A 24,378-nucleotide genomic window follows, 5' to 3' on the forward strand; every position below is an offset into this window, starting at 1 on the left:
TTTTTTAAAAGGTTTGAACAAACATCTCCTCTTTCAGAAATATTCAGGCAGTTTCCTTCTTTGGTCATAATGTGGCTAATAGCACCAAAGCCAGATTCCACAATAATGAGGCAGGCATTTTTTTTATTTTTCCAAAGGTTTTCATATCTACCACAATAGAATTGATGTTTACTTTCTTCATCGTATCTAATTTCTAGGTCGTCTTCTTAACAAGTTGTATCAGCCTCTTCATCAGTGTTTGTGGTAAAAGGATTTTCCATCCAGTCTTGCACCTTCAGTTTTAAAATATGTTCAAATTTTTTTTCTGTGTCCTGTTTTAACTGCATTGAGGTGGCTACTAAATATATCAATATCCTTTGGAGGTGTATCATTTTCTATAGATGATAATTTAGGAAATTGATAGAACTCTCTCTTCAATAGATGATAATGAAGTTTATCAATACATGCATTATTTTGGTAGCCTGTAAGAGATTTATCGGCTCCAAGAAGCTGCAAATTGACACTGTTAAATGTCTTGAAAATATCTGCCAAATAAAATGCATCATTCTTTATTGTTTTCAAATGTTGATGCAGATTGGTTTCATTATTCCACTCAAAAATTGTTGACATTGTCATATAATGTTACAAAATGATTCAAAAATGTTCCGTTTGACAGCCATCGAACTTCTGTGTGCAAAAGTAATCTAATAAAATATTCAGTGCTGTCTTGTTAAAGCTGTCTAAACATTCTATCATATTTCGAATTGTATTTAATCCTTTTACAGCTGAGTTGTTATATTTCACAATGAATGGTAACTTGCTGTTAAATGTTTTCCTCCAAGGTCTGTGCACTATGCAACGAGTGAATAAATTATTTGATACTACTTCCTTCAAATAAACAATAAATACATGATAGCGATGTATCATTGATGGTGCTCCACCAGTAGCATGTCTTTATATTACTCAAAGGAATATTGTTCTTTATATCGTATGATTCCACAGCATTAGAAGTCGACAATCATTTTGTTTTTGTAATGAGATATATTGTGGATAATATTACTTCTCATAGTGCATTCTTTTCATCAAAATAATGTACATATGCCATCAATAAAGCATTATTATCTGCAGTGGTAGAGTCATACATCTGCATGGAAAATTAAGAGTTCTGAAGAATACTTAAAAGTTATTTTTCCCCAACATTAGCTGCCATTGCTATTTCTTGTGGGCAACATTTTTAAAATTTTAAGTGTTCACTGATCAGCCAAAACATTATGACCATTGCTCACTGTGATGTTAGCTGCCACCTGGTGGCATTGAGGGCACATGATATCGGGGGGGGGGGGGGGGGGGAGTGAGTGAGTATGTAAATGGAGTATGCACAGACGGGAGCTCACCTTAGCGAACATGTCTGCAAGTGGTGAAATCCATTGAGATACGCAACTTTGTCAGACAGCATGTTGTTATTACTCAGAGCCTGTGAACAAGATCTCAAAAATGGTTAAGCTTGTTGAATGTTCACTTACTGCTGTCATGTGCATGTACAGAAAGAGGTAGATGTACAGTGAAACCACCACTACGTGATAAATGGTTGGACATCCAGGACTCTTCACAAAACATGTGGTTTGGAGGTGTGTCTGCTCTGTCTGTAAAGTAGGATAGATGATGATCTGTGGCATCTCTGCTGAAAGAACACAATGCTGGTGCACACACAAGTGTTTTGGAGCACATTGTTCATCATACATTGTTGAACATGAGGCTCCGCAGAAGACCACCCCTCTGTGTTCACATGTTGACCCAAAATCATCATCAGTTAAAATTGCAGTGAGCAGAGACCATTGAGATTTGACCATCAATCAATGGAAATGTGTTGCCTCTTCAAGCGAATCCCATTTTTTGCTATGGTAGGTCAATGGTCACCTCCACAAACACCATCATCAATGTAAACACCGGCTTGAAACATGCAGCACAACACGGATGCAGGCTGGTGGAAGCAGTATTATGCTATAGGAGACATTCTCCTGCACTGACATGGCACCTGTGGTAGTAATTGAAGACATACTCACAGCTGTGAAACACCTGCATCCCTTCATGCTTGATGTCTTCCCTGATGGAAATGTCATCTTTCAGTAGTATAATTTTCTGTGTCTCGGAGCCATAACCATGCTAGAGTGGTTTCAGGAGCATTATAGTGAATGCACATTGATGTCTCTGTGACCGAATATGCCTAATTTAAATCCTGTGAAACCTATCTGGTCACTGTCGGCTGCCATCACTGTGTACACAAATCAGTAGCCGTTATTTACACAAATTACGTGACCTGTGCGTAGACATCTAATGCCACATGCCTCCGAGACAAACCTACTCACAAACTGTTGGATGCAAAATCGGTGACGTGTTTTGTTCCAAAGATGGACAGACAAGCTATTAATCAGGCGATGATGTGGCTCATCAGTGATACTGATGCATCACTGTCAAGACAAGTTCTTTTAGAGAGAGTATTATTACAGTTTCTCTAATATTATAACTTTTACTACTTTTTGAAATTAATTGAGAAATGCAATGAGCCACAATTAATCCATTGTTGTTTCTTAAATGATGCAATAATTGTTGAATGATGTTGAAATTTTTTATATATTTCCTGAAAATATTCAGTGGGCTTGTCCTTATCATTTGAACACTTTGTAGAAAGATGTTCTCGCAAGCAGCTGGGTTTCATTGCCTCACTGGATAATGTTTCATTGTACAATAAACTCATTATTTAAAACAGTCTCTCTGAAACCCACCTCAATAGCTGCAAATGTATTCCTTTTTTTTTTGAGACATGGGCTCACAATACTTCACAGTATTTTATTTGAAGCTGCAGGCACATGTTCACTCTCACAAATCTAACTTCATACTGTGCCTTATATAGTGCTGGATTTTCTTTTACAACTGGGTACTTTGGGAGAGATGCATGAGCTATTCTGCTATTCTGAGGTAATGCTTCCCCCCTCACCCTCGGTCACACTAAAGTGCCATGAGTGATACACACAGTACTTTTCGTGAAATTTACATTATTATTGGGAATTTTGTGAAAACCCAATGAAAATGGTTTTGAAACCCTTACTGCCTACTGCCCATCATGAAAGCTGGAATGCCCACTAGTGGGACATAAGGACCAGGTTGACTACCACTGGTCTAGATAGAGGCCACTATGTAATTCTTTGCATACATGTAGGAAATTCCACAGCATTTCCTGTTATTGTCACTGATGCTCATTTTGTGGAAATTGTCTACATATTACAGTGTATTTACAGGTGCCGTTTTTCCAAACGTGTTACCTGTAACTTTTAAAAAGATGCATTGTTTGCATAAATAGTGTTAGCTTTAAGATTTGATGAGTTAACAATATTCCTTTCAAACGAATGTATGGGTAAATTATCCCTTGAACACATACTAACATTATTTAAATTATAGCTCTGTGACATTTTGGATCCTGTATTTCATGTGATTTGGCAGCTACAATCTTTGCATGCATCTTTTTATGTTTTGTTACATAGAATGTGCATGAAGAATATTATAAATAAAAGTATTTTTTTGATAGGTGTAGAAGAAATTCTATCATTGTAGCAATTTAAGACCCCTCCAAAAACACACACATCTGCAGCTCATGGTCTAGTGGATAGTGTTGCTGCCTCTGGATCACGGGGTCTCGGGTTTGGTTCCTGGCCAGATTGAGGATTTTTCTCTGCCTAGGGTCTGAGTGTTTGTGTTGTCCTCATCATTTCATCATGATTCGTGAAAGTGGCTAGATTGGTCTGTGTAAAGATTGGGACTTTGTACGGGCACTGATGACCACGCAGTTGAGCACCCCACAAACCAATCATCATCATCACCACCACCACCACCACCACCACCACCACCACCACCACCACCACCACCCTCCACAAACACAGAAATGATTTAATGTAACTTAGAAAAATCTCAACAATTATGGATGCTACACTATGTGAACACCACATGGCAACAAATCCAAGGTGACAGTTCACATACAAAGAGCCTATGATAAAACATGCTATATTTAAAGGTATGAAATTACACTAAACTGTTAAATATTAGGGTAAATACGTTCCTGTTAATTTCAGACGTAACATACATGAATATAATTTTTAGCAACCATGCTCTTTAGCCAAAAATGTTTAAATGTTTTGGAGAAGTGTATCTGCAAAGTTTCTGAAAAAGTTATGGCTGCAGTGGGAACTATCAGGTGTTTATGGCATTATTCCATCTTATTCTCAACCATTTGATAGAATCGTACATTACTCATATTCTACCAATAGTATTAGCATTAGAAAACCAGATAAGAAATAACCAGTGTGCCTGTAAACGTCATAGTGTGCCCCTGAAAAATATGGGAGGTGTCTGCTAAAAGGGATATATGTGCTTTGGTTTCCCCACCCCTCCCATCCCGAACGAACGTACATTTGAGGCCTGCCTGGAATGGACGAGGAAATTTCACATATATGTTTCTCGGTTCATTGCCTGCTGGGACCGTTACCAAATCAACTTCTGAAAGCCCATCAGTTTTAAATTAATCCAGTCCAAAGAAATGTGGGTCACCTATAGTGATTACCATTAGCTGCAGCAACAAGTATGTAGCGGCCATGTGCCAGATGATTAAGGTCAGAATTCGATCAGTACAGTGGAGGATTTGATGAAACTAACTGCTAGTTGTTCCATTAAGTTTCGGGTGTGCAACCGCAAGAAATCTCCTTCTTCTTCTAATATTTCGGCTGTATAATGTTCAGCCATCTTCAGAGTGAGCCGCAAGACTGCCGCTCCAGTGCTCGCTTCGTCCCTTTATACTGTTGTACCGCGCGACTGCGCATGCGGCCACAGATGCAAATGTGCCAGAGATGTTGGTCGGCGGCAGAGACGTGCATATCTAAGACTCCGCAGTTGATCTTTGTTGGCATATCGATATATCATTGTGAGCTGCACTGTGACGACGTTTTTGCGAGTTTATTACAGCAAGTTCCGGATTCCAGGATTTATCAAGATTGAAACCACTGTCTCTATTAATTAAGTTCGTCATCAAGCGAATTTCAATTGCCTCCTTTACTATCGAGTCCCAAAAGGATGATGTAGTTGCCAAAATTTCAATGTTGTCATGCAACATACTGTGACCATTATCAATACAGTGCTCTGCCACTGCCAACTTGTTAGGTTGTAAAAGTCGTGTGTACCTCTGGTGTTCTGTACATCTTTCTTGGACAGTATGAGTTGTTTGTCCGATGTAAGAAAGGTCACATTCACATGGAATTTTGTAAACTCCAGATTTTCGGAGCAGCAAATCATCTTTGACGGAGCCCACGAGTGCAGCTGTCTTAGGTGGAGGATGAAAAATCACTTTTACTTTGTGTCTGCCAAGAATGTGTCCTATTTTTTATGAGAGTCTACCCACATATGGGAGGAAGGCCACCGATTTAAAGGTTTCTTCATCTTCTTCTGCTTTCTTTGTGGCCTCTTTCGGTTTCATTTTCAGTGCCCTCTGTATTTGTTGTGGAGAGTACCCATTGTCTTCAAAAACTCTTTGTAAGTGGAAAAGTTCATCTTGCAGACTGCTTTCGTCAGAAATAATATGCGCTCTGTGAGTCAAAGTTCGGAGAACACTCATTGTCTGGGCTGGATGGTGGCAGCTATTTGCATGTAAATACAGATTGGTGTGTGTCGGCTTCCTACACACTTCATGTCCCAAAGTGCCATCCTCTCTGCGCCGAACCAAAACATCCAAGAATGGAAGGCATCCCTCCTTTTCAATTTCCATTGTGAACTTTATTTGATCGTGGAGGAAGTTCAGATGTCTTAAGAAGTCTTGCAAGTTGTCTTCACCATGGGGCCAAACTACAAAGGTATCAACAACATACCTCCAGAATACCGTGGATTTCAAGTCGGCAGATTCAAGCGCCTTCTCCTCGAAGTCCTCCATAAATAAATTGGCCACCAGAGGGGATAAGGGACTACCCATGGCGACTCCGTCCGTCTGTTCAAAAAATTCGTTGTTAAATAAGAAATATGTGGAGGTCAGAACATGTTTAAATAAAGCTGAAATCTCTTTGTCAAAACTTCTTTCAATAAGTTGTGGAGATTCTTTAAGGGGAACCTTTGTGAATAAAGCCACCACATCAAAACTAACTTAATATATCAGACGGGCTCATTTTCAATGATTTCAGTTTACTAATGAAGTCAGCAGAGTTTCTTATGTGGTGAGTACATTTTCCCACAAGAGGCCTCAACAATGATGCCAGATGTTTGGCAACGTCATAGGTCGGAGAGCCTATGTTACTCACTATGGGGCGTAGAGGAACATCTTTCTTGTGGACCTTTGGTAGACCATAAAGTCTAGGAGGCACCGGACCATTTGGTTTCAATCTCCGAACAACTTCTGGTGGAAAGGGAGAATCATTCAGAAGTGAAACAGTTTTCTTCGCCACTCGATTAGTGGGATCCCTGCTGATCTTCCGGTACATGCTATCACTCAATAAATTGTACATTTTATCATGGTATTCGTCCTGAGACAATAAAACAGTAACATTACCTTTATCTGCTGGGAGTACCACCGTCTGAGTATCCAGGCGAAGCTTGCATAGAGCAGCCCTCTCTGTCACAGATATATTGCTCCTTTGTGGGCGAGCCTTCATAATTGCACGGCATGTTTCACGTCTTATTTCCTCAGCTGAATCAGAGGGAAGTGGTCGAACAGCTTCTTCAATGGCGCTGATAAACGAAGGCAATGGCAGAACCTGTGGCGTGGGTGCAAAATTCAGTCCCTTACTCAAAACCATCATCGTAGCATCGTCCAAATCTCTACCTGTCATATTAATAACAGTGCGTCGAATAACAGTTTCTCGCTGCGATGTCGTCTTCAGTCGACTAAATTTTGCAGTAACTGCTAGTTACTCACTGCTGAAATGAGTGACCCGTTGCTTCAGTGTCATGTTGATAAATGACTTACTGATTCTCAGTAGTGAGACTGAGCCACAGCCACCTTCTGTGGATACTCCCATTGTGCACTCTGTGTATGTTACATCCAGTTTTTATTTATTTTAGTTAATTTTTATTTAGTTGGAAATCTGTTGGTAACACATTTGTCATAACCTTAACAGAACTTATTTTAAGATAATGAAACAGAATAAGGCACTATGAAATTAATTATGGAAAAATATTTTAAAGAATGATTGTGTAAGACAATATGTATTACGGCTGTCTACATGCAGGTGAGTACATCCTGAAGTGAAGCAAACTGAATGGGAATAATGGCATAAGTGTTGGAGCTCAATGTCTCAACCTGTGTAATATGACATGGTTGTTTCTTGCAATTAAATAAAAGATAATTCACATGCACTACCTTAATCTGCCGATCATAGTACAATCTCAGTCTCCAGCTGTGAAAAAAATCTTTTTTGGCAAGTGAAGGACTTCTGAAGTTTATCAAGTCAAAAGTAATCTTTGCAACAGTTTGTACCCATGGTTTTAGGTGCCGAGAGATGGTAATATACCTGTGGAAAAGTCATTTTAGTCCTCTTGATCATTGTTAAATACCATGAATGTAAAAAGAGCTGAACATGGGAATCGGGCAACAGTTCACATTGCAGTATAAATTAAAGACACACACACACACACACACACACACACACACACACACACACACACACACACACACACACACAAACTGTTGTAACATTTGCTGTTGTAGTAGTCACATTAATCTCAAGTTTCAGGAGGGCCTGTTTTATTATAGAATGAAATTAACTGAACTCCAGTGAAAATCAGGTAACAGTGCTACTGGGTTCCAAAATACCCATTGCCAGGTTAGTTGTAACCTGCCAAAACTGACACACATTTTTTGGAAAGACCAGGATGGAATAACAACAATATGAGATGATAGATTGCTACTCAACTCATAAAGGAGGTGTTGAGTTGCAGAAGACAATGAAACACAACACTAGAAAAGTTCAGCTTCAGACTTAGTCCTCTGTCAGAAGTAAAAACTTAACTTTCACGAGGGAAAGCCCCAATGTTCCCTATTACTTTTCTGGCACCATTTCTTTTCATATTACAAGGAGGATTGTAATCAGCCCAGTGTCAAGTATGTTATTAATTCGAAAAAGTGATAAGCTATTTATTGTTAGTTAAGAAAGTTAGGAATCTATCATAGGAGTTGTACTGATAACAAATATATTCGTCAGAATTTGTTTTATGATAAGTGTAGATACTTTTATATCACAGGTCATGCTTTAATGTCTACAATTTGACCAAGAATACCCACAAAAATAACTGATTGTTTGTTTTTTTATCTTTTAATTCAGAATATCAGAGAAAAGCTACCAGAAAATCCTGCTGAGGCTGAATTACTGACAATGGCTGAAATGGTTGCCAATGAAGAAACAGAAGGCCAACCAGAACCAGGTGGTAAAGGCCACAGTGATGATGATGTTACTGAAATTGCAAAAGGTAGGCAAAACATTCTCTTTATGTGTGCTGTTCTAGAGTGTACTGTTATTAGCATGCTTGATTTTTCATGTCAAGCTGTAGCCTTAATCCAATAAATCATGCATGCATGGCATAAATTCCAGAAACTTTTGTTCATTTATTTCTGCCTGTGGATCCATTTTACAGTAATAACAAAATTTTCTTGCAGTCAGATACATAATTCTGAAAAATAAGTTCTTTTTGGTTATATTATGATTAAAAATGTGAAATTTTAGGAGATGAGACAGCTGCTGTTCCAACGGAGGAATCTAATCAAGTAGCAGAAAAAGAAGGTGAAGGGTCAGAAAAAAAACAAATCACCCAAAAACGGACTCGTAAATCATCAGTAACAGTACCTGAGCCTGGTGAATTTTTAGCACCCTTGCCAGTGAAATCAGGGGTTCGAGGGAAACCTGATGCCCATCTGATGCTAAAGGTAACTCACTGCTCTTTGCTTCATTCTTCATTGTTCACTGCTGAAATTAAGAGTATTGGGAACCAAATTACAGAAATAAACAGTAACATAGTAACTAATTAGCAGAAGCAGGAAATGTAATAAGTTAACAATGGAAAATTTATCTCCGTAAATAAACTATATTTAACTCCATGTAGAAAATATTTGTAATACCACAGTAGAAACAAGCACAAAGGTCTATAAATGGTACCAGAGATTCTTTTCTTCAGAGAAAGTGAGACTAACTAGGGACTGAGTAGGAAAGCCACTCAGGAACTCGGGTAAAAAGGAACACTGTAGAATAAGGTGCAAGTGGAAAAGGAAAGGTTTAAGAACAAAAAAGAAGACCAACCAGAAAAATTATGAACAGAAAGAAAAACACAGCAACAATAATTATCAGGAAGAGGACAAGTAGAACGAGATAGAGACAACAACAAGAACAACAAAGAAAAGCAGCAGTGCAACCACACCAGGACAAATAAAAACCACAGTGGATGAAACATCCTTAAGAAAGAAAAATAAAGTCAAATATAAACAATATAATACCTGTGTAACAAGCTTGGTTTTGATGTTCTTTCGACCAAAAGGTCCTCAGGAAACTAAAAAGCTAGCAGTGGGCATATTCACAAGCCAAAATTCACACAGTGAGTCACAAAATTTTCTCTTAAGTGTTCTGGCTATTTTTGTAAATCCTCTTTAACTGTCTCATTTCTTACAAACGGTTTGCTTTGTTTTTCCAGATGAGCACTCTTTTTCCTCTTAAAGCCTCATTTTACATTTATTTGGGTTACAGATAACATTTGAACCTGAAGTGCCACACTTACCAGTTGTTTTTGTGCACTGCACTGATTACATACGATAGTTGTCTATGTGGGACCATCGATGTCATCTGTGAAACTTGCCAGGCAATTCTGTATGTTACACCAAACACACCCTTACATAGGATAAGGCCAACTAGGAATAAAACAGTGTGGAAAAGCATCATCAGGGTAGCTTACGTGTGGTTTTTTTAAAGTTGCTCCCCCTTGACATCATGTTCAGAGTGTGTATAGCTGTTATTTTACCATCTATAATCATATGTATGATCTGAAGTTTTCCTGCAGCAATTTTATTATTAAAGCCAACTATGAACTATTGTGCAAAGATGTAAATAAAAAAGGCTACCATTGTTGTCATTCAGTGTGAGACAGCTGTGATAGATCATATAACCTCTGCAGCTATTACTATAGTGTACCCCTCTTGACATAGATATAGTATACTTGACATCTGTATAGTATAGGGAAGTGAGGAAAAAAAAACCAACCTTCACAAATGAACATGAGGGATTCATTCATAAAGCTTGTTGATGAAGAGGCAAAGAAATTGCCATTTAATAATCATTTTCTACTAAGTTTTGAGTATGAAGAACATTAAAAAAATTTAAGAAGATTTAAGTATAAAATATTGGAAAGATTAATAATGGACCTTTCAGGGAGGTAAATGGTTGGGGAATAAAACATAGTTAAATTTGTTACATCATGTGGTAGTGTATGATTTGAAAACCTCTTAGAACAAATGCTAAATACTGGTTTAGATATAAAAAAAGGAACTGTGAATGCAGAAGCCATTTTCAGACAGCTCAGCACATTCTTTGACCACCTGAACTCTCAATCAACAATAATTATCCGGTCGCCAAGGAGAGTGGTAACATTTCCATAAATTCTCTAAATCTCGACACTGGTACCAGTAAAAATGTATGTGTGCGTGTGCGCGCGCCCGCACGCACACTTTTGTGCATGTGCGCGCGCCCGCACGCACACATTTGTGCGTGTGCGCGCGCCCGCACGCACACTTTTGTGCGTGTGCGCGCGCCCGCACGCACACTTGTGTGCGTGTGCGTGCTTACTCAGCTTTCCTTGCTACAGTACAGTATTTCACATCTGTTCAAATGTGTACAGGGTACTTTCTAGTAGAATTAGATAATACAAAAGTTAAGACCTCTAGCATGTACTGGCAGAATTACATCAAATTAAGGAAAACTTAATATTAGAACCAATTCCTGTTTTCCTGCAGCAGTTGCCTCAATGATCCTCAAAGTTGTCAGCTATCCCAGACTCAGGAAAACAATTCATAGACTGTAATTAAATCACTGATATGACCAAACTATAAATTTTCACACTTGGGACAAGATTTGCTTCAACGGTTAGGATATCCTATAAGAAATTTTTGACTACTAGCTTCGTGTCACAGCAACTATGATTAACATAAAACATACCATGGGCTATCTTTGATTGGACTGTGGGCAGAAACTGGGAGGTAGACCTGTGGTTTAGGGGTAGCATCTTTGACGAATAATCAAAATGTCCTGAGTCCGAGGTTCGAACCTCACCACTACTTAAATTTTGATTAAAAATCATCAGCAATGACAGCCAAAGACTTCCAGTATAAGAAGTCACACTCGTTCAGCCAATGGCTTTGTCAAAGAGAGTGGAGGAGTGGACAGAGGTTCACAACACTCCCTAGCCCTTGAGGTGGGAAACTGGCACTGAAAGGTAGAAGAATCAGCAATGATCAATGGCATGAGGATGCAGAAGGTAATGCATCCATCGGACATGTAACAAAAGATTTTGTGCTAGACCCGTTCGGATCTCCAGGAGGGAACTGCCAATGAGGAGGTGACCATGAGAAAAACATTAAATAATCAACAAAAGGGTAATGTTCTACAAATCTAGGTATGGAATCTCAGAAATATGAATATGATACGGAAGCAAGAAAATTTGAAGAGGGAAATGCTAAGGCTCAGTCTAGATATAATTGGGGTCAGTGAAGTGAAAGGGAAAAAACACAAGGATTTCTGGGCAGACAAGTGTAGGATAATAGATACAGCAGCGAGATTCATTAGGAATAGGAAGAATGGGCAGAGAGTGAGTTACTGTGAATAGTTCAATGATTGGGTTGTTCTTATCAGAATTGACAGCAAACCAGTACTGGCAACAATAGTTCAGGTACACTTGCTAACGGCACAAGCAAAAGATGGAGAGAGAGGGGAAGTATGAGGACAGTGAATGGATAATTCAGCACATAAAGGGATATAAAAATCTAATAGTCATGTGGGATTGGAATGTGGTTGTAGGGGAGGAGTAGAAGAAAGAGTTACGGGAGAATATGGACTTGGTAGTAGGAATGAGAGAGGAGCAAGAATAATTGAGTTTTGCAATAAATTTCAGATAGTTATAGCGAATACTCTGTTCAAGAACGAATAGAGGAAGGTGTATACTTAGAAAGGCCAAAAATATGGGAAAATTCTAGTAAGATTACATCGTGGTCGGGCATAGATTCCAAAATCAGATATTTGATTGTAAGGCATACCCAAGAGCAGATACAGACTCGGATCACAATTTAGTAATGATGAAGAGTAGGCTGATGTTTAAGAGACTTGTCAGGAAGGATCAGTGTGCAAAGAAGTGTGAGACACAGAAGTTCTAAGGAATGAAGAGATACACTTGAAGTTCTCTGAGGCTACAGATACTGCAGTAATTAATAGGTCAATCAGTAGTTCATCTGAAGAGAAATGGATATTTCTAAAAAGGGCAGTTGCAGAGTTGGAGAGAAAACCATAGGCAAGGGAAAATCAGGAATACAGAAATGCAAGTCACTTAGGAATGAAATCAATGGGAAGTGCAGGGAAGCTAAGGCAAAATGGCTACATGAAAAATGTGAAGAACTTGAAAAAGAAATGATTGTCAGGAGGACTGATTCAGCTTGCAGAGAAGTCAAAACAACCTTTGGTGAAGTTAAAAGCAATGGCTGTAACATTAAGAGTACAATGGAAATTCCACTGTTAAATGCAGAGGAGAGAGATCAGGTAGATGGACAGTGTGTATTGAAGGCCTCTGGGAGGAAGAGGACTTGACTGATGGTGTGATGGGAAAGGAAATGGGACTTGACAGGGAAGAGAGATGGGATCCAGTATCGGAAGCAGAATTTATAAGTGCTTTGGACGATTTAAGATCAAATAAGGCAGAAGGTATAGATAACATTCCATTACAATTTCTAAAATCATTGGGGGAAGTGGCAACCAAATGACTATTCACATTGCTGTTTAGAATCTGTGAGACTGGTGACATACGGTCAGACTTTTGGGAAAACATCATCGTATTATATTGTATTGTATTTTTTATTGGTCCTGTTGTCTACATAGCAGCTTATGCATAAGACATTGGACAAGTCAAGATATAAATATACAGGCTGAAAGTCATTTCAAGGCATACATATTTAAGGTTACAATAATACACTTTACACGTAAGTATTTATATAACACATTTCATAAATTTAAATATTCTTCAATGGAGTAAAAGCAGTGATGCTGTAAATATGACTTTAGAGATTTTCCAAATGTATTGACCTCAGTGATAGCTTTTATGTTTTCAGGAAGTTTGTTATAAAGCTTAACTCCCATGTGAAAAGTACCTTTTTGGCACAGTGCTGTGCTGATTTGAGTCACATGTAAGTTTCTGTTTTGTCTGGTAAAGTGCTCATGTATATCACAGTTTTTTTGCAATCTCCGGTCCTTGCCTATTACATTTAATTTAAAGAACAAAAGAGTTTCCATAATGTATACACATGGTAATGGAGGAATAGCAGATTTCTTAAACAGGGGTTTACAAGAGTCTCTAGGCTTGCACCCAAACAAGATTCTAATGGCCCTTTTTTGTAGTTTAAAAGTGCATTTAGCTGTTTTAGAGTTTCCCCAGAAGGTGACACCATATCTAAAACGAGAATGAAAGTACGCATGATATGCATTCAAAACCGTTTCTCACTACAGCATGATTTTAATGAACAAAGAAGAAAACATGTTTTGCTCAGTTCTGCATTGAGATATTCAATATGCGTATTCCATCTGAAGTTTCTCTGCAGCCAAAGTCCTAAGAATTTGGTTTCAGTATTGTTACCAACTGGTTCGTCATTGATAGAGACTGATGGGATAAACATGTCCTTGTTAAGAACATTTTGGAATTTTAGAGCAATGGTTTTCTTACTGTTTATTACAAGCTGATTACTCTGTGCCCAGCTGCTAAGTTGTTTTGTGACCATGATTACTGTCTGCTGTAACTGTTCATCGCCGTCTCTGTGCATCAACATTTAAGCTTAAATCATTTATGTACAGAAGAAACAGAAGGGGTCCCAATACTGATCCTTGGGGTACACCACATTTAATTTGTTTATAGTCAGATAAGTGATTTGATACAGTTTTTAGTTCAATATTTGTGTGCTTGATGCATGCTGCCTGCATACGATTAGTCAGGAAGGAACTGATCCACTTGTTGGACAGACCTCGAATATCATATCTTTCTAGCTTTGATAGCAGAATTTTATGGTCCACCATGTCAAAAGCTTTTGACAAGTCAATAAAGACTCCTATTGTTTCCTGTTTTTTGTCCATCAGGTTTAGGATGGAATTTATGCACTCATAGACAGCAGTTGTCGTTGACCCCTTATTTCTGAATCCATGTTGTTCATTACATACGATGCTGTTTTTATTTATAAATTTCATAAGTTTCTCATACATAACTTTTTCCAGTACTGTAGAGATGCAGGAGGAAATTGTGACGGGTCTGTAGTTATTTACATTGTCTTTATCCCCTTTTTTATATACAGGAATAACTTTTGATGTTTTCAACACATCAGGGAAAGTGCCTGTCTGAGTGAGCAGTCGCATAAGTGTGTGAGTACTTGAATTACGTTTGATGCGCTCTTCTTCAACATTTTTGCAGGTACACCATCAATACTTGCCGATTTGGAATTTTTTAGTCCTTTTATTGCTTTAGCTACTTCCTCTTGTGAAACAGAACTGATGTACATTGATCCTCTACATGCACTTATTTTATATTCATTTGCCTGGGTGCTCTTTACGTTTGATTGTAACATATTATCAGCAACACCTGTGAAAAAGTTGTTAAATGTGTTGGCTACTTCTAAGGGGTTTGTTACCTTTTTATTTTTATGTGATAGTGTTATATTTTTGCAAGGTTGTCTGTATTGTCCACATTCTTTTTTTATAACACTCCACATAGCCTTTCATTTATTAGCTGAGTTGTAAATGATTTCATCATTATGCATTATTTTTGCTGCTTTTATTACTTTTCTTAATATTTTGGAGTATTTTTTATAGTATGCGCGTACTACAGGCGAGGAATTTTTTGAGTTACATATTTCATGAAGTAGTCTTTTCTTCTGGCATGAAACCCTTATTCCCTTTGTGATCCAGCTGTTTGTTCTAGAGTTCCCCTGTATGGTTAATGTTTTCAGTGGGAATGCAAGTTCAAAGAAATGGGTTAATGTATCAATGAAAGTGTTGAATTTTTCATTTATATCGTTCATTTTGTACACTCCTAGCCATTTTTCTTTCTGTAATAAGTTGTTGAAGTAGTTTACATTATGCTGATTATAACTTCGATATGCTGTTCTGAAAGACATGTTGTTAACAATACTGCCTTGTACTTTTATGCTTAATATTTGAGCAAGATGATCACTAAAACCTGCATTGAAGATTTTTAGTGAGGTGTTGTGTAAACTCTTCTTGACTAGAAACTGATCAAGAGCTGTTTGGCAAGTTTCTGATACTCGGGTAGCTGCTTTTACTTCAGCCTTTAAATTGTAGGACATTGCAAGGTTCAAAATGCTCTCCCTATTCCCACTATTAGTGAGGAAGTCAATATTGAAGTCACCACAGATTATCAATTCACAATCCATTTTATTTACTTTATTTAGCAATGACTCCATTTTGTTTAAGAAAAGTTCAAAATTACCGGATGGTGATCGGTAAACTGTAGCAATAACCAAGTTGAACTGAGTAATTTTTATAGCTGCAATTTCATGATCCTTTTTGACATTTGCCCTAGTTAAGTCAGGTAGTGTAATAAAATCTACATTATCCTTTGTGCAAATTGCTACCCCACCCTGCTTGATGTTTTTCCTGCAGTAGTAAGCAGCCAAGACAAATTTGTTTATTTTCGTATTCTGGATTAATTCTGGGTTAAGCCAGTGCTCAGAAATGCAGAACACTGAGATATCATTAAGTTCATGTGTTAATAGTACGTTAATTTCATCGATCTTATTATGCAGGGATTGCACATTATGGTGATAAATTTTTGGTTCGGGCGTATTCACGATTTGGTAATTGGGAATCATATTTACAGCATCACATACCTCTAGTTTAAATTAGGAACGTCAGCAGTGTTATATTTTCGTTTTTCTTTCTTGTTTATTTTGTTGTCCTCGCTGTTGTTGGAAGGATGTTCAGAAAGCTGATAGATTGTTATATCCCTTGCAAGTCTTTCTTTAATTATTTCACTAACACAATCGCAAACAAACCTTTTCCCTTAATAGTTCAAATGCATCCCATGCTTTGTGTGCAGATTTCGATGCAGCTTGCTTATATCTAGTACATCGCACTTAGTGTATTGAGAACACAGTTTCCTTATTTTAATGTTTGTTTTCCGAATTTCTTTGTTTACACACGAACTATAAATCAGATCATGCCTATGAGGAAGTGTGGCAACTATTGTGTTTCTGCATTTATTAGCTTGTAAAAAATTCTGCAGCGTTTTCTCGCAGACCTCTGCTTCATTTTTTGCCACATCGTTTGAACCCATTATACAGACGATAAAGTCATTTTCTTGCATTAATTTCGTCTGAGAGTTAATGTCTACAACATTTTTACATCCCGCTCCCTGTTTCACTACACTAGTCACTGCTATGTCGCGATTTTTCTCACGGAGCATGCTGGATAGATTTCTGCCATGACTGTCTGTTAGTAATAGTACATTACTCTTTTTCCCTGATGATCTTTGTTTGTTGTTGACATTATTTGAAAAAACGCTATTCATTTTCAGTTCACTGACTTTTTCAAGTTCACGATCATTTGGAGAATTGCTATCACAGTCACTTGTTTGCAAAACATGATATTTGTTTTTTTCCGAAAATGTGACAGTTTTAGCAGACTTTGTTGTTCTTTTTGTAGTTGGAACACTATTTTTGTGTGACACTTTTACCCACTCGGACGATATATTACTTTTCTCATGCATCACTTCACTTAGTGTTGGCTTCAATCGTAGATACCGATTTTCTTTCTTGAGTGAGTCAATATCGCTTTTTAAGGAACTGACTATGAATTGTAAGCTAGCAATTCGTTCTATTAGCGTTGTTATTTCAGTGTTACAATTCTTACAAACTCCCTTTTTAACAGCATAACTATAACTATTTCTCAAGTTAGAATCACACACTTCTACACTCGCGGCCATCTTGTTCTTCACTTGATCCACACAGTTTTGAAGATAGCAAGATCTGACAGTTGTGGGATTGTCGCACAATCAGCTTAACAGTTCATGCATCCAAGTTGCTGACAGGAATAATATACAGAAGAATGTAAAACAACATAGAGGATATGTTAGAAGATGATCAGTTTGGCTTTAGGAAAGGTAAAAGACACCAGAGAGGCAGTTCTGACATTGCAATTAATGGAAGAAACACAAGAAAGATCAAGACATTTCATAAAATTTGTCAATGTGGAAAAAAAATTCAACAGTTTCAAATGGTGCAACCTGTTCAAAATTCTGAGAAAAATAGGGATAAGTGAAAAGAAAAGATGGTTAATATACAATATGTACAAGAATCATGAGGGAACAATAAGACCGGAAGACCAAGAAAGAAGTACTTGGATTAAAAAGAGTATAAGACAGGGATATAGTTTCTCATTTCACCGCTACTGTTCTTCTTATACATCAAAGAAGCAATGATAGAAATAAAAAGAAAGGTTCAAGAGTGGGATTAAAATTCAAGGTGAATGGCTATCACTGACAAGATTCACTGATAACATTGCTATCCTCAGTGAAAATGAAGAAAACTTATGATCTGTGAATGGAATGAATGGTCTAATGCATGTCTGTCTCTATGGACTGAGAGTACCCTGAAGAAAGATGAACGTAATAAGAAGCAGCAAAAAATGAGAACAGTGAGAAACATAACATCAGAATTGAGGATCATGAAGCAAACAAAGTTCAGGAATTCTGCTGCCTTGGCAGTAAAATAACCCATGGTGGACACAGCAAGCAGGACACAAAAAGCAGACTAGCACTGGCAAGCAGTGCTTTCCTGGCCAGAAGTCTACTAGTATCAAAAGCAGATCTTAATTTGTGGAGGAAATTTTTGAGAATGTATGTTTTCAAGCACAGCATTGTTTGGTAGTAGAATATGGACTGTGTGAAAACCAGAACAGAAGAGAAGCAAAGCATTTGAGATATGGTGCTACAGTTGATCGTTAAAAATTAGGGATGCTTATAAGGTGAGGGATGAAGCAGTTCTCCGCAGAATTGCTAAGGAAACAATATATGGAAAACACTGACAAGAAGAAGGTACAGGATGATAGGATATCTGTTAAGACCTTAGGGAATAACTTCCATGGTACTAGAGGGTGTTGTAGAGGATAAAAACTGTAGAGGAAAACAGAGATTCAAATATATCCAGCAAATAATTGAGGATGTGGGTTGCAATTGCAACTCTTGAGATGGAAATGATGGCATAGGAGAGGAATCTGTGGCAGTCCGCATCAAACCAATCATAAGACTAAAAAAGAGAGAGAGAGAGAGAGAGAGAGAGAGAGAGAGAGAGAAGGGCCTGTTAGTTATGATCCATGGAACAAGCAACTTAACTAAACTATGGGTAACTTCTGTGTTATGTGCATAATGTAGATTTTCATTAATGATAAAAGGAAAATACAGATACAGTAAACTTAAAGGCTAATACACTTATTGTTCTCGTGTTGCAGGGTCTTAGTGCTTATTCTAAGAGTAATTTTTCCCACATTTTATTGATAGCCAGAATGGCAAAGGGAAAAGCGGATAATGGCATGAATTACCTTCAACTGCACACAGCAGTTCGTGGAGTATTTATGTTGATGGTAATCTGTATCTACTTGGAAGACTAACTGAAGTAGTCTGCTCTCTTAAAATCGTATAGGTTTAACTTGGTAGCCTACAATGAATACAACTGTTTGTAGTACAAAACTTACTTCTGAAATTGAGCTGAAAGTATCATTGCAGCCCAAGTTGTAGACTTCCACTATCACCTTAGGATGATGGATGCAGAGGTAAACATCAGAAACCAAGAAAAATGGCAGGGCCATCAGATCGTGCACTGTTCATCTGTAGAGTGTAATGACATTACTAGTTCAGAATAAAGAAGTAATGAAAATTTGCTTGCCAAATGAAATGTAGAAGTTCACATTTTTATATATGCAATTAGAACTGTAATTACTGGTACCTTAGAAACAAAGTAATGAACATAACTTGTTTCAGAATAATGTAGGAAAGTATAGGAATAGTGAATCATAAGAGAATACTTTCAGTTCAGAATCTAAAATTTGAGTCTGGTTCTTCTGTGTACACCATCTGATCAAAAATATCATAAAGCCCCTACATAATATGGTATTAACTGCTAGATGTCAAGAGATGTGGACTCACCAGTATTAGGGGAGGTGGAGAGTATTGTGTTGGCAGTAGAGAAGCAGTTAGAGCAGGCTGTGTTGCTCAGGAGAGCTCAGTGAATTTGAATGCAGAGCAGTTACTGGATGTCACCTCACTAACATATCCATCAGGGATATTTCAACCCTTCTAAAGCTGCCCAAGCTGATTGTTGGTCATGTGGCTGAGAAATGGAAATGGGAAGGAAGAAGCACAGCTAAACAAAGACAAGACCAGACGAGACCTCATGTACTGCTGGGCATTGTGTGTGTGTGTGTGTGTGTGTGTGTGTGTGTGTGTGTGTGTGTTTGGGAGGAGGAGGAGGGGGAGGGAGGGGACAAGGGGTTGTAAAGAATCACTTGATCACTTGAAATCAGCAGAAGGACTGGCCTGCATAGAGTCCTGACCTGAACCCAGTGACACACCTTCAGGATGAGTTTGAATGTTGACTTTGCTCCTGACCCCAGCATCCAAACATCATTGACTCCTTTGGTTTCAGATCTGGAAGAACAACAGGCTGCTGTTCGTCCACAGATATTCACATGCATAATTGAAAGGGCCCCTAGCAGAGTTTAGGCCATAATCAAGGTGAAGGGTGGACACATCCAATATTAATATCCATGAATGTGTATCCAAATGCTTTTGAACAGATACTGTTACTTCTTCTATATATTCCTTTCTTATGGGAACCAAATAAGGTGATGCAGTGACTCAGATTCAGGAGTACTAAGCTTAAATCCCCATCTGGCAATCCTGGGTTCATTAAATCACTTGAGACTAATGCTGAGATAAGTCTTTAAACAGGCCATAGCCATTCTTTAATCCCCCCCCCCCCCCCAATTTGTCCTAGTCTTCCATGTCTAATGATCTTGATAATATTTAACAATTCTTTAAAAAATTGTTAATGGAGCTAAGTGTGCAGTTTGTGGGTTCATCTTCCATAGTAAAAGTTAAGTGTCAAATGTTCGGATTACGTCCTGCTTCTATCAGAACAGAAATTCTCATTTCTGTGCCACTGCAAGGAGAGATGCAAGTGCTGCAGCCATTGCTTTGTTGTGTATGATGTGTGTTCAGTGGCTTAAGGGATGCTTATAAAGTACACTAGAAAGAGTTCCACAACATTAGCTTCAATATCATCTGCTCAAGTGCCCTCCACATAGGATTTAGTTTGCACTATGTCATTAATGAATCAGTTTTATTCACAGGATCCTAGGTGACACCTCATATTTTTATCATACATTGTGATACTCCTTTTAGTGATTAATAAGTAAATCACACTGCAGAATTCCATTTAATAGGCATTAGTGTAAGATAAATTAAAACAATCTGCTAAGAAAGAATTTTGCATCACCTGCCTATCTGTGACTGTGTGTTGTCTTGGACTCGAGGGAATGGGGAAAGAAATAATAAAACTTGTGGAACTAAAGAAATAACTTTCCTGTGAAATAAAAACTAAATAATAACTACAATAAGACACCCTATTTGAAACTGTATATTCATCAGCTACAATTGTTGACTATAGGTGACCACTACAAGGAATATCTTCTGTGGTCTATGACACATGAAAACACATGATTCTGGATGAAAATTTGTAGGTCATTGTTGTTTATGCCACTTAGACAGACAACTTCATTTAATAACAACTCTTCTTATATTAAAATAATAACACGCTCATGGTCTTAAACTTGATATGACCTCTTGAGGAATGTGGACAGACTGAAAAATGAATGTAAGCCCCATGTTCATGGTGGAAGAAACAGTACACACTATTGAATTGCACTGAGAATGCAGAATTACGTAGGTGGATAGATGAGTGGATATAGTAATTTCCTGTTACCAGAACAGTACTGAGAAAGAGATTTCCTGTCAAAAAAGCACACAACTCATGAGGGTGGTACAAAAACAGTTTGTAAATGCAAAAATCAAATTGGATATTTCATTGCTACTATTTGTTACAGACAAACTTGTATCAAATCATAAGTTCAGCAATTCATTCAGTTGCTGCACGCTGCACAACTGTTCACAAGCATCTTTAAACAGTCTTAATCAGGAGGAAAAAAAATATCTTTTATATGGTAACTTGGTATAAATTATGCTAACCTAATTTCTCAGGATTTATCATTCAGAGAAAGTGTTATTTTACTGTTAAAATGAATACAGTGTAAAGACTATAAAACACACACACACACACACACACAGACACACACACACACACACACACACACACACATATCTGGCCATTCAGATGTAGGTTTTACACGATTCCATGAATTACTTAAGGTTAAGGCCATGACGATCCCTTTTGAAGGGACATGACCAATATCTTTCCCCATTTTTATCCATTCAGGCGGCCGCAGTGGTCTAGCGGTTCTAGGCGCTCAGTCCGGAGCTGCGTGACTGCTACGGTCGCAGGTTCGAATCCTGCCTCAGGCTTGGATGTGTGTGATGTCCTTAGGTTAGTTAGGTTTAAGTAGTTCTAAGTTCTAGGGGACTGATGACCATAGACGTTAAGTCCCATAGTGCTCAGAGCCATTTTATCCATAACAGCTCATGTGCTTCATCTCAGATGACCTCCTCATTTACAGCAACTTAATCTTTGGTTATCCTTCTTTCTTTCTTCCCTGTGAAAACAATTCTTTCTCAACATATCTCAAAAACTTTTAGTAATAAAATGTTCATTTATGGCTATCTGAAAGCATATGGAGCCCCTAAACTGAGTTCTGGTGACATAAATGGTTTTACTAAAAATGGATAGCTTCTTGTAGGTATTGTTACAATGAAACTGTTAGAAAAACTATTATGTATTTAAAATGATGTTAATTTGATTTTTTGGTCTATTCACTGAAGGTAAAATGAACAAAATTCTTATTGTGTATTGCAGTAAGTGTTCTGAATAAGAATTAAAAAGTGCATTAACTTAATAATATTCTTATATGTGAAAATATAATCGATTAAAGTATATTTTCCCCAACAGTACACTTTGTGCTTAAAGGCTTGGCATTTTTGGGTGAAGGATAAGAATAAAGACTTGGAGATTGCTGCTGGAGCCAATTACAAACCACGATTTATCAAGCCTGATATTCTAGAACTTACAGCGGAAGAGCTGAATTATGCTCTTTGCCTCTTTGTCACAGAAGCGAAGAAGCCTAATGGAATTGATTATCCCCCAGATGTTGTGTTCTATTTCTGTTTGGGTGAGTACATGAAGTTACATTCTGTTGATGTATAACTTCTGTTATTTGTTTCAATTTTTAATGATGAACTTAGTTGTTTAAGTAATAATCTGCCTGCATTTTTCTCCACATTGGTATGTGAAACTGTAACTGTAGCACGCAATAAACAGTAACATCATTAGCATCCATTTCACGTATAACAATGACTTTCAGGCACCATGTTTCAGTCTTTTGTTGTTTAAAAAAGTAGGTTATCAGTCAGAATCATCTTCTCCTCCTCCTCCTCCTCCTCCTCCTCTCTCTCTCTCTCTCTCTCTCTCTCTCTCTCTCTCTCTCTCTCTCTCTCTCTCTCTCTCTCTGTGTAGTAGTATTTTGTCTGCATTCACTAAAAACATACAGGAATATTTAAAACTATGTACCTGCAAGTGAGAATATTTTATATAATTAATTGTAGTGTGGTATTGACAGGAGTATTGAGGGAGGGACAGGCAAACTTTGCAGTAGTAGCACCACCGCCTACTCTCCTTTCCTCTCCCACCCCCCTCATCCCCTTTTCTACCTGAACAAAATTTAAAGATTCAGGTTGTATTGATCTTGTTTCCAGGAGGTCACGCACATGCAAAATAATATTCAAAACATTGTTAAATTCCAGGTTACTTAACTGCACTTTAGTTATGCCATATAAAGTTCCTCTTTTGATTGTCTTTAATTTTTACTGTCACATTGGATTACCAGCATAACTGTTCATTCCACACTTGATGTTTTGAATCACATAGATGTTATAGAAATTAGTAAAATTGTTCAGGTGCACAACATCCTATTCAGTCCACTTCTCTCTCCTTCCTTTGCAACTTCACCAGTTTTTACTTAGGCATGCTCATTTCTTTTTATGGATGTCCATCCTATTGCATGAATGAGGGACTACAGCTGATGATATATGAGAGAGAAAAGGTACCTCCACAGCTGATCTCAGAATTTCTTTATTGTCTTACACAACTAGTTTCAGCAGCACATTATTGCCATCCTCAGGCCCCACAACTGCCAGAAGAGTATTAGAATTCCTTGGTGCATTTATTGTGGAGTCCTCATTACTACACACGTGGGCTAGCTTTCCTCAGGAGTCTCTGCTTATTTCTTTTAGTCGTGTATTCCCACTTATACTGGAGAAGACACAAAAATAACAGCAGTAAAAGCATTTTCTTTTTGTAAAAAGTACGTAGTAAATACTTCTCAACAAAGTGGAAGGTCTGTGTCAGTGTTCAGTGATGTACTACTTAGTTTTATAGATAGAAATGTACACTTGTGGAAAATCCAGGATGGAAGATAATATGTATTATGGGAATAGACCACTGCCTACCACTACACAAGGCCCTAAGCAACTAGGGGGGGGGGGGGGGGGGAGGAGAAAAAAAAATTCATAGCTTTTAATGTCATCCTTCATAGTGCTCTTGCTCTCTTGGTCTCACATGAGCATGCACTGTAATCTATAAATTCTCTTACCTTATTGGGCATATAATGTTTTTGAGTGGGTTATAGGGTAGCTGGTGGGGAAATTGAGGGGGCTAGGTGTGGGGAGAGGAAGTAGTAAAATGAAATGAGTTTGATAGTGATAGTGTCTATTCACAGGTATGGAACAGGATTGACAATTTTTTTACTAATAGAAACCAGTATGTTACACTGAGTATGGAATGTGCAGCAGAAATGTAACATTAGGTGCACCCCAAGGAACATTATTAGGACCTCTAATGTCCTCAGTACACAT

General features: G+C 37.8%; 1 protein-coding gene across 1 annotated transcript in view; it reads left to right on the plus strand.

Annotated features, from left to right (window-relative positions):
• The window catches only part of LOC126470412 (zinc finger MYM-type protein 2-like), a 444,979-nt gene that overhangs the window by 383,327 nt on the left and 37,274 nt on the right, over positions 1-24,378 (plus strand). Inside the window, exons 16-18 of the mRNA XM_050098266.1 lie at positions 8,328-8,472; positions 8,727-8,926; positions 22,418-22,637. Coding sequence (XP_049954223.1) covers positions 8,328-8,472; positions 8,727-8,926; positions 22,418-22,637 — 565 coding nt within the window. The remainder of the gene's footprint in view (positions 1-8,327; positions 8,473-8,726; positions 8,927-22,417; positions 22,638-24,378) is intronic.

The sequence above is a fragment of the Schistocerca serialis genome, chromosome 3 (genome assembly GCF_023864345.2).
Source record: "Schistocerca serialis cubense isolate TAMUIC-IGC-003099 chromosome 3, iqSchSeri2.2, whole genome shotgun sequence".
NCBI lineage: Eukaryota > Metazoa > Arthropoda > Insecta > Orthoptera > Acrididae > Schistocerca > Schistocerca serialis.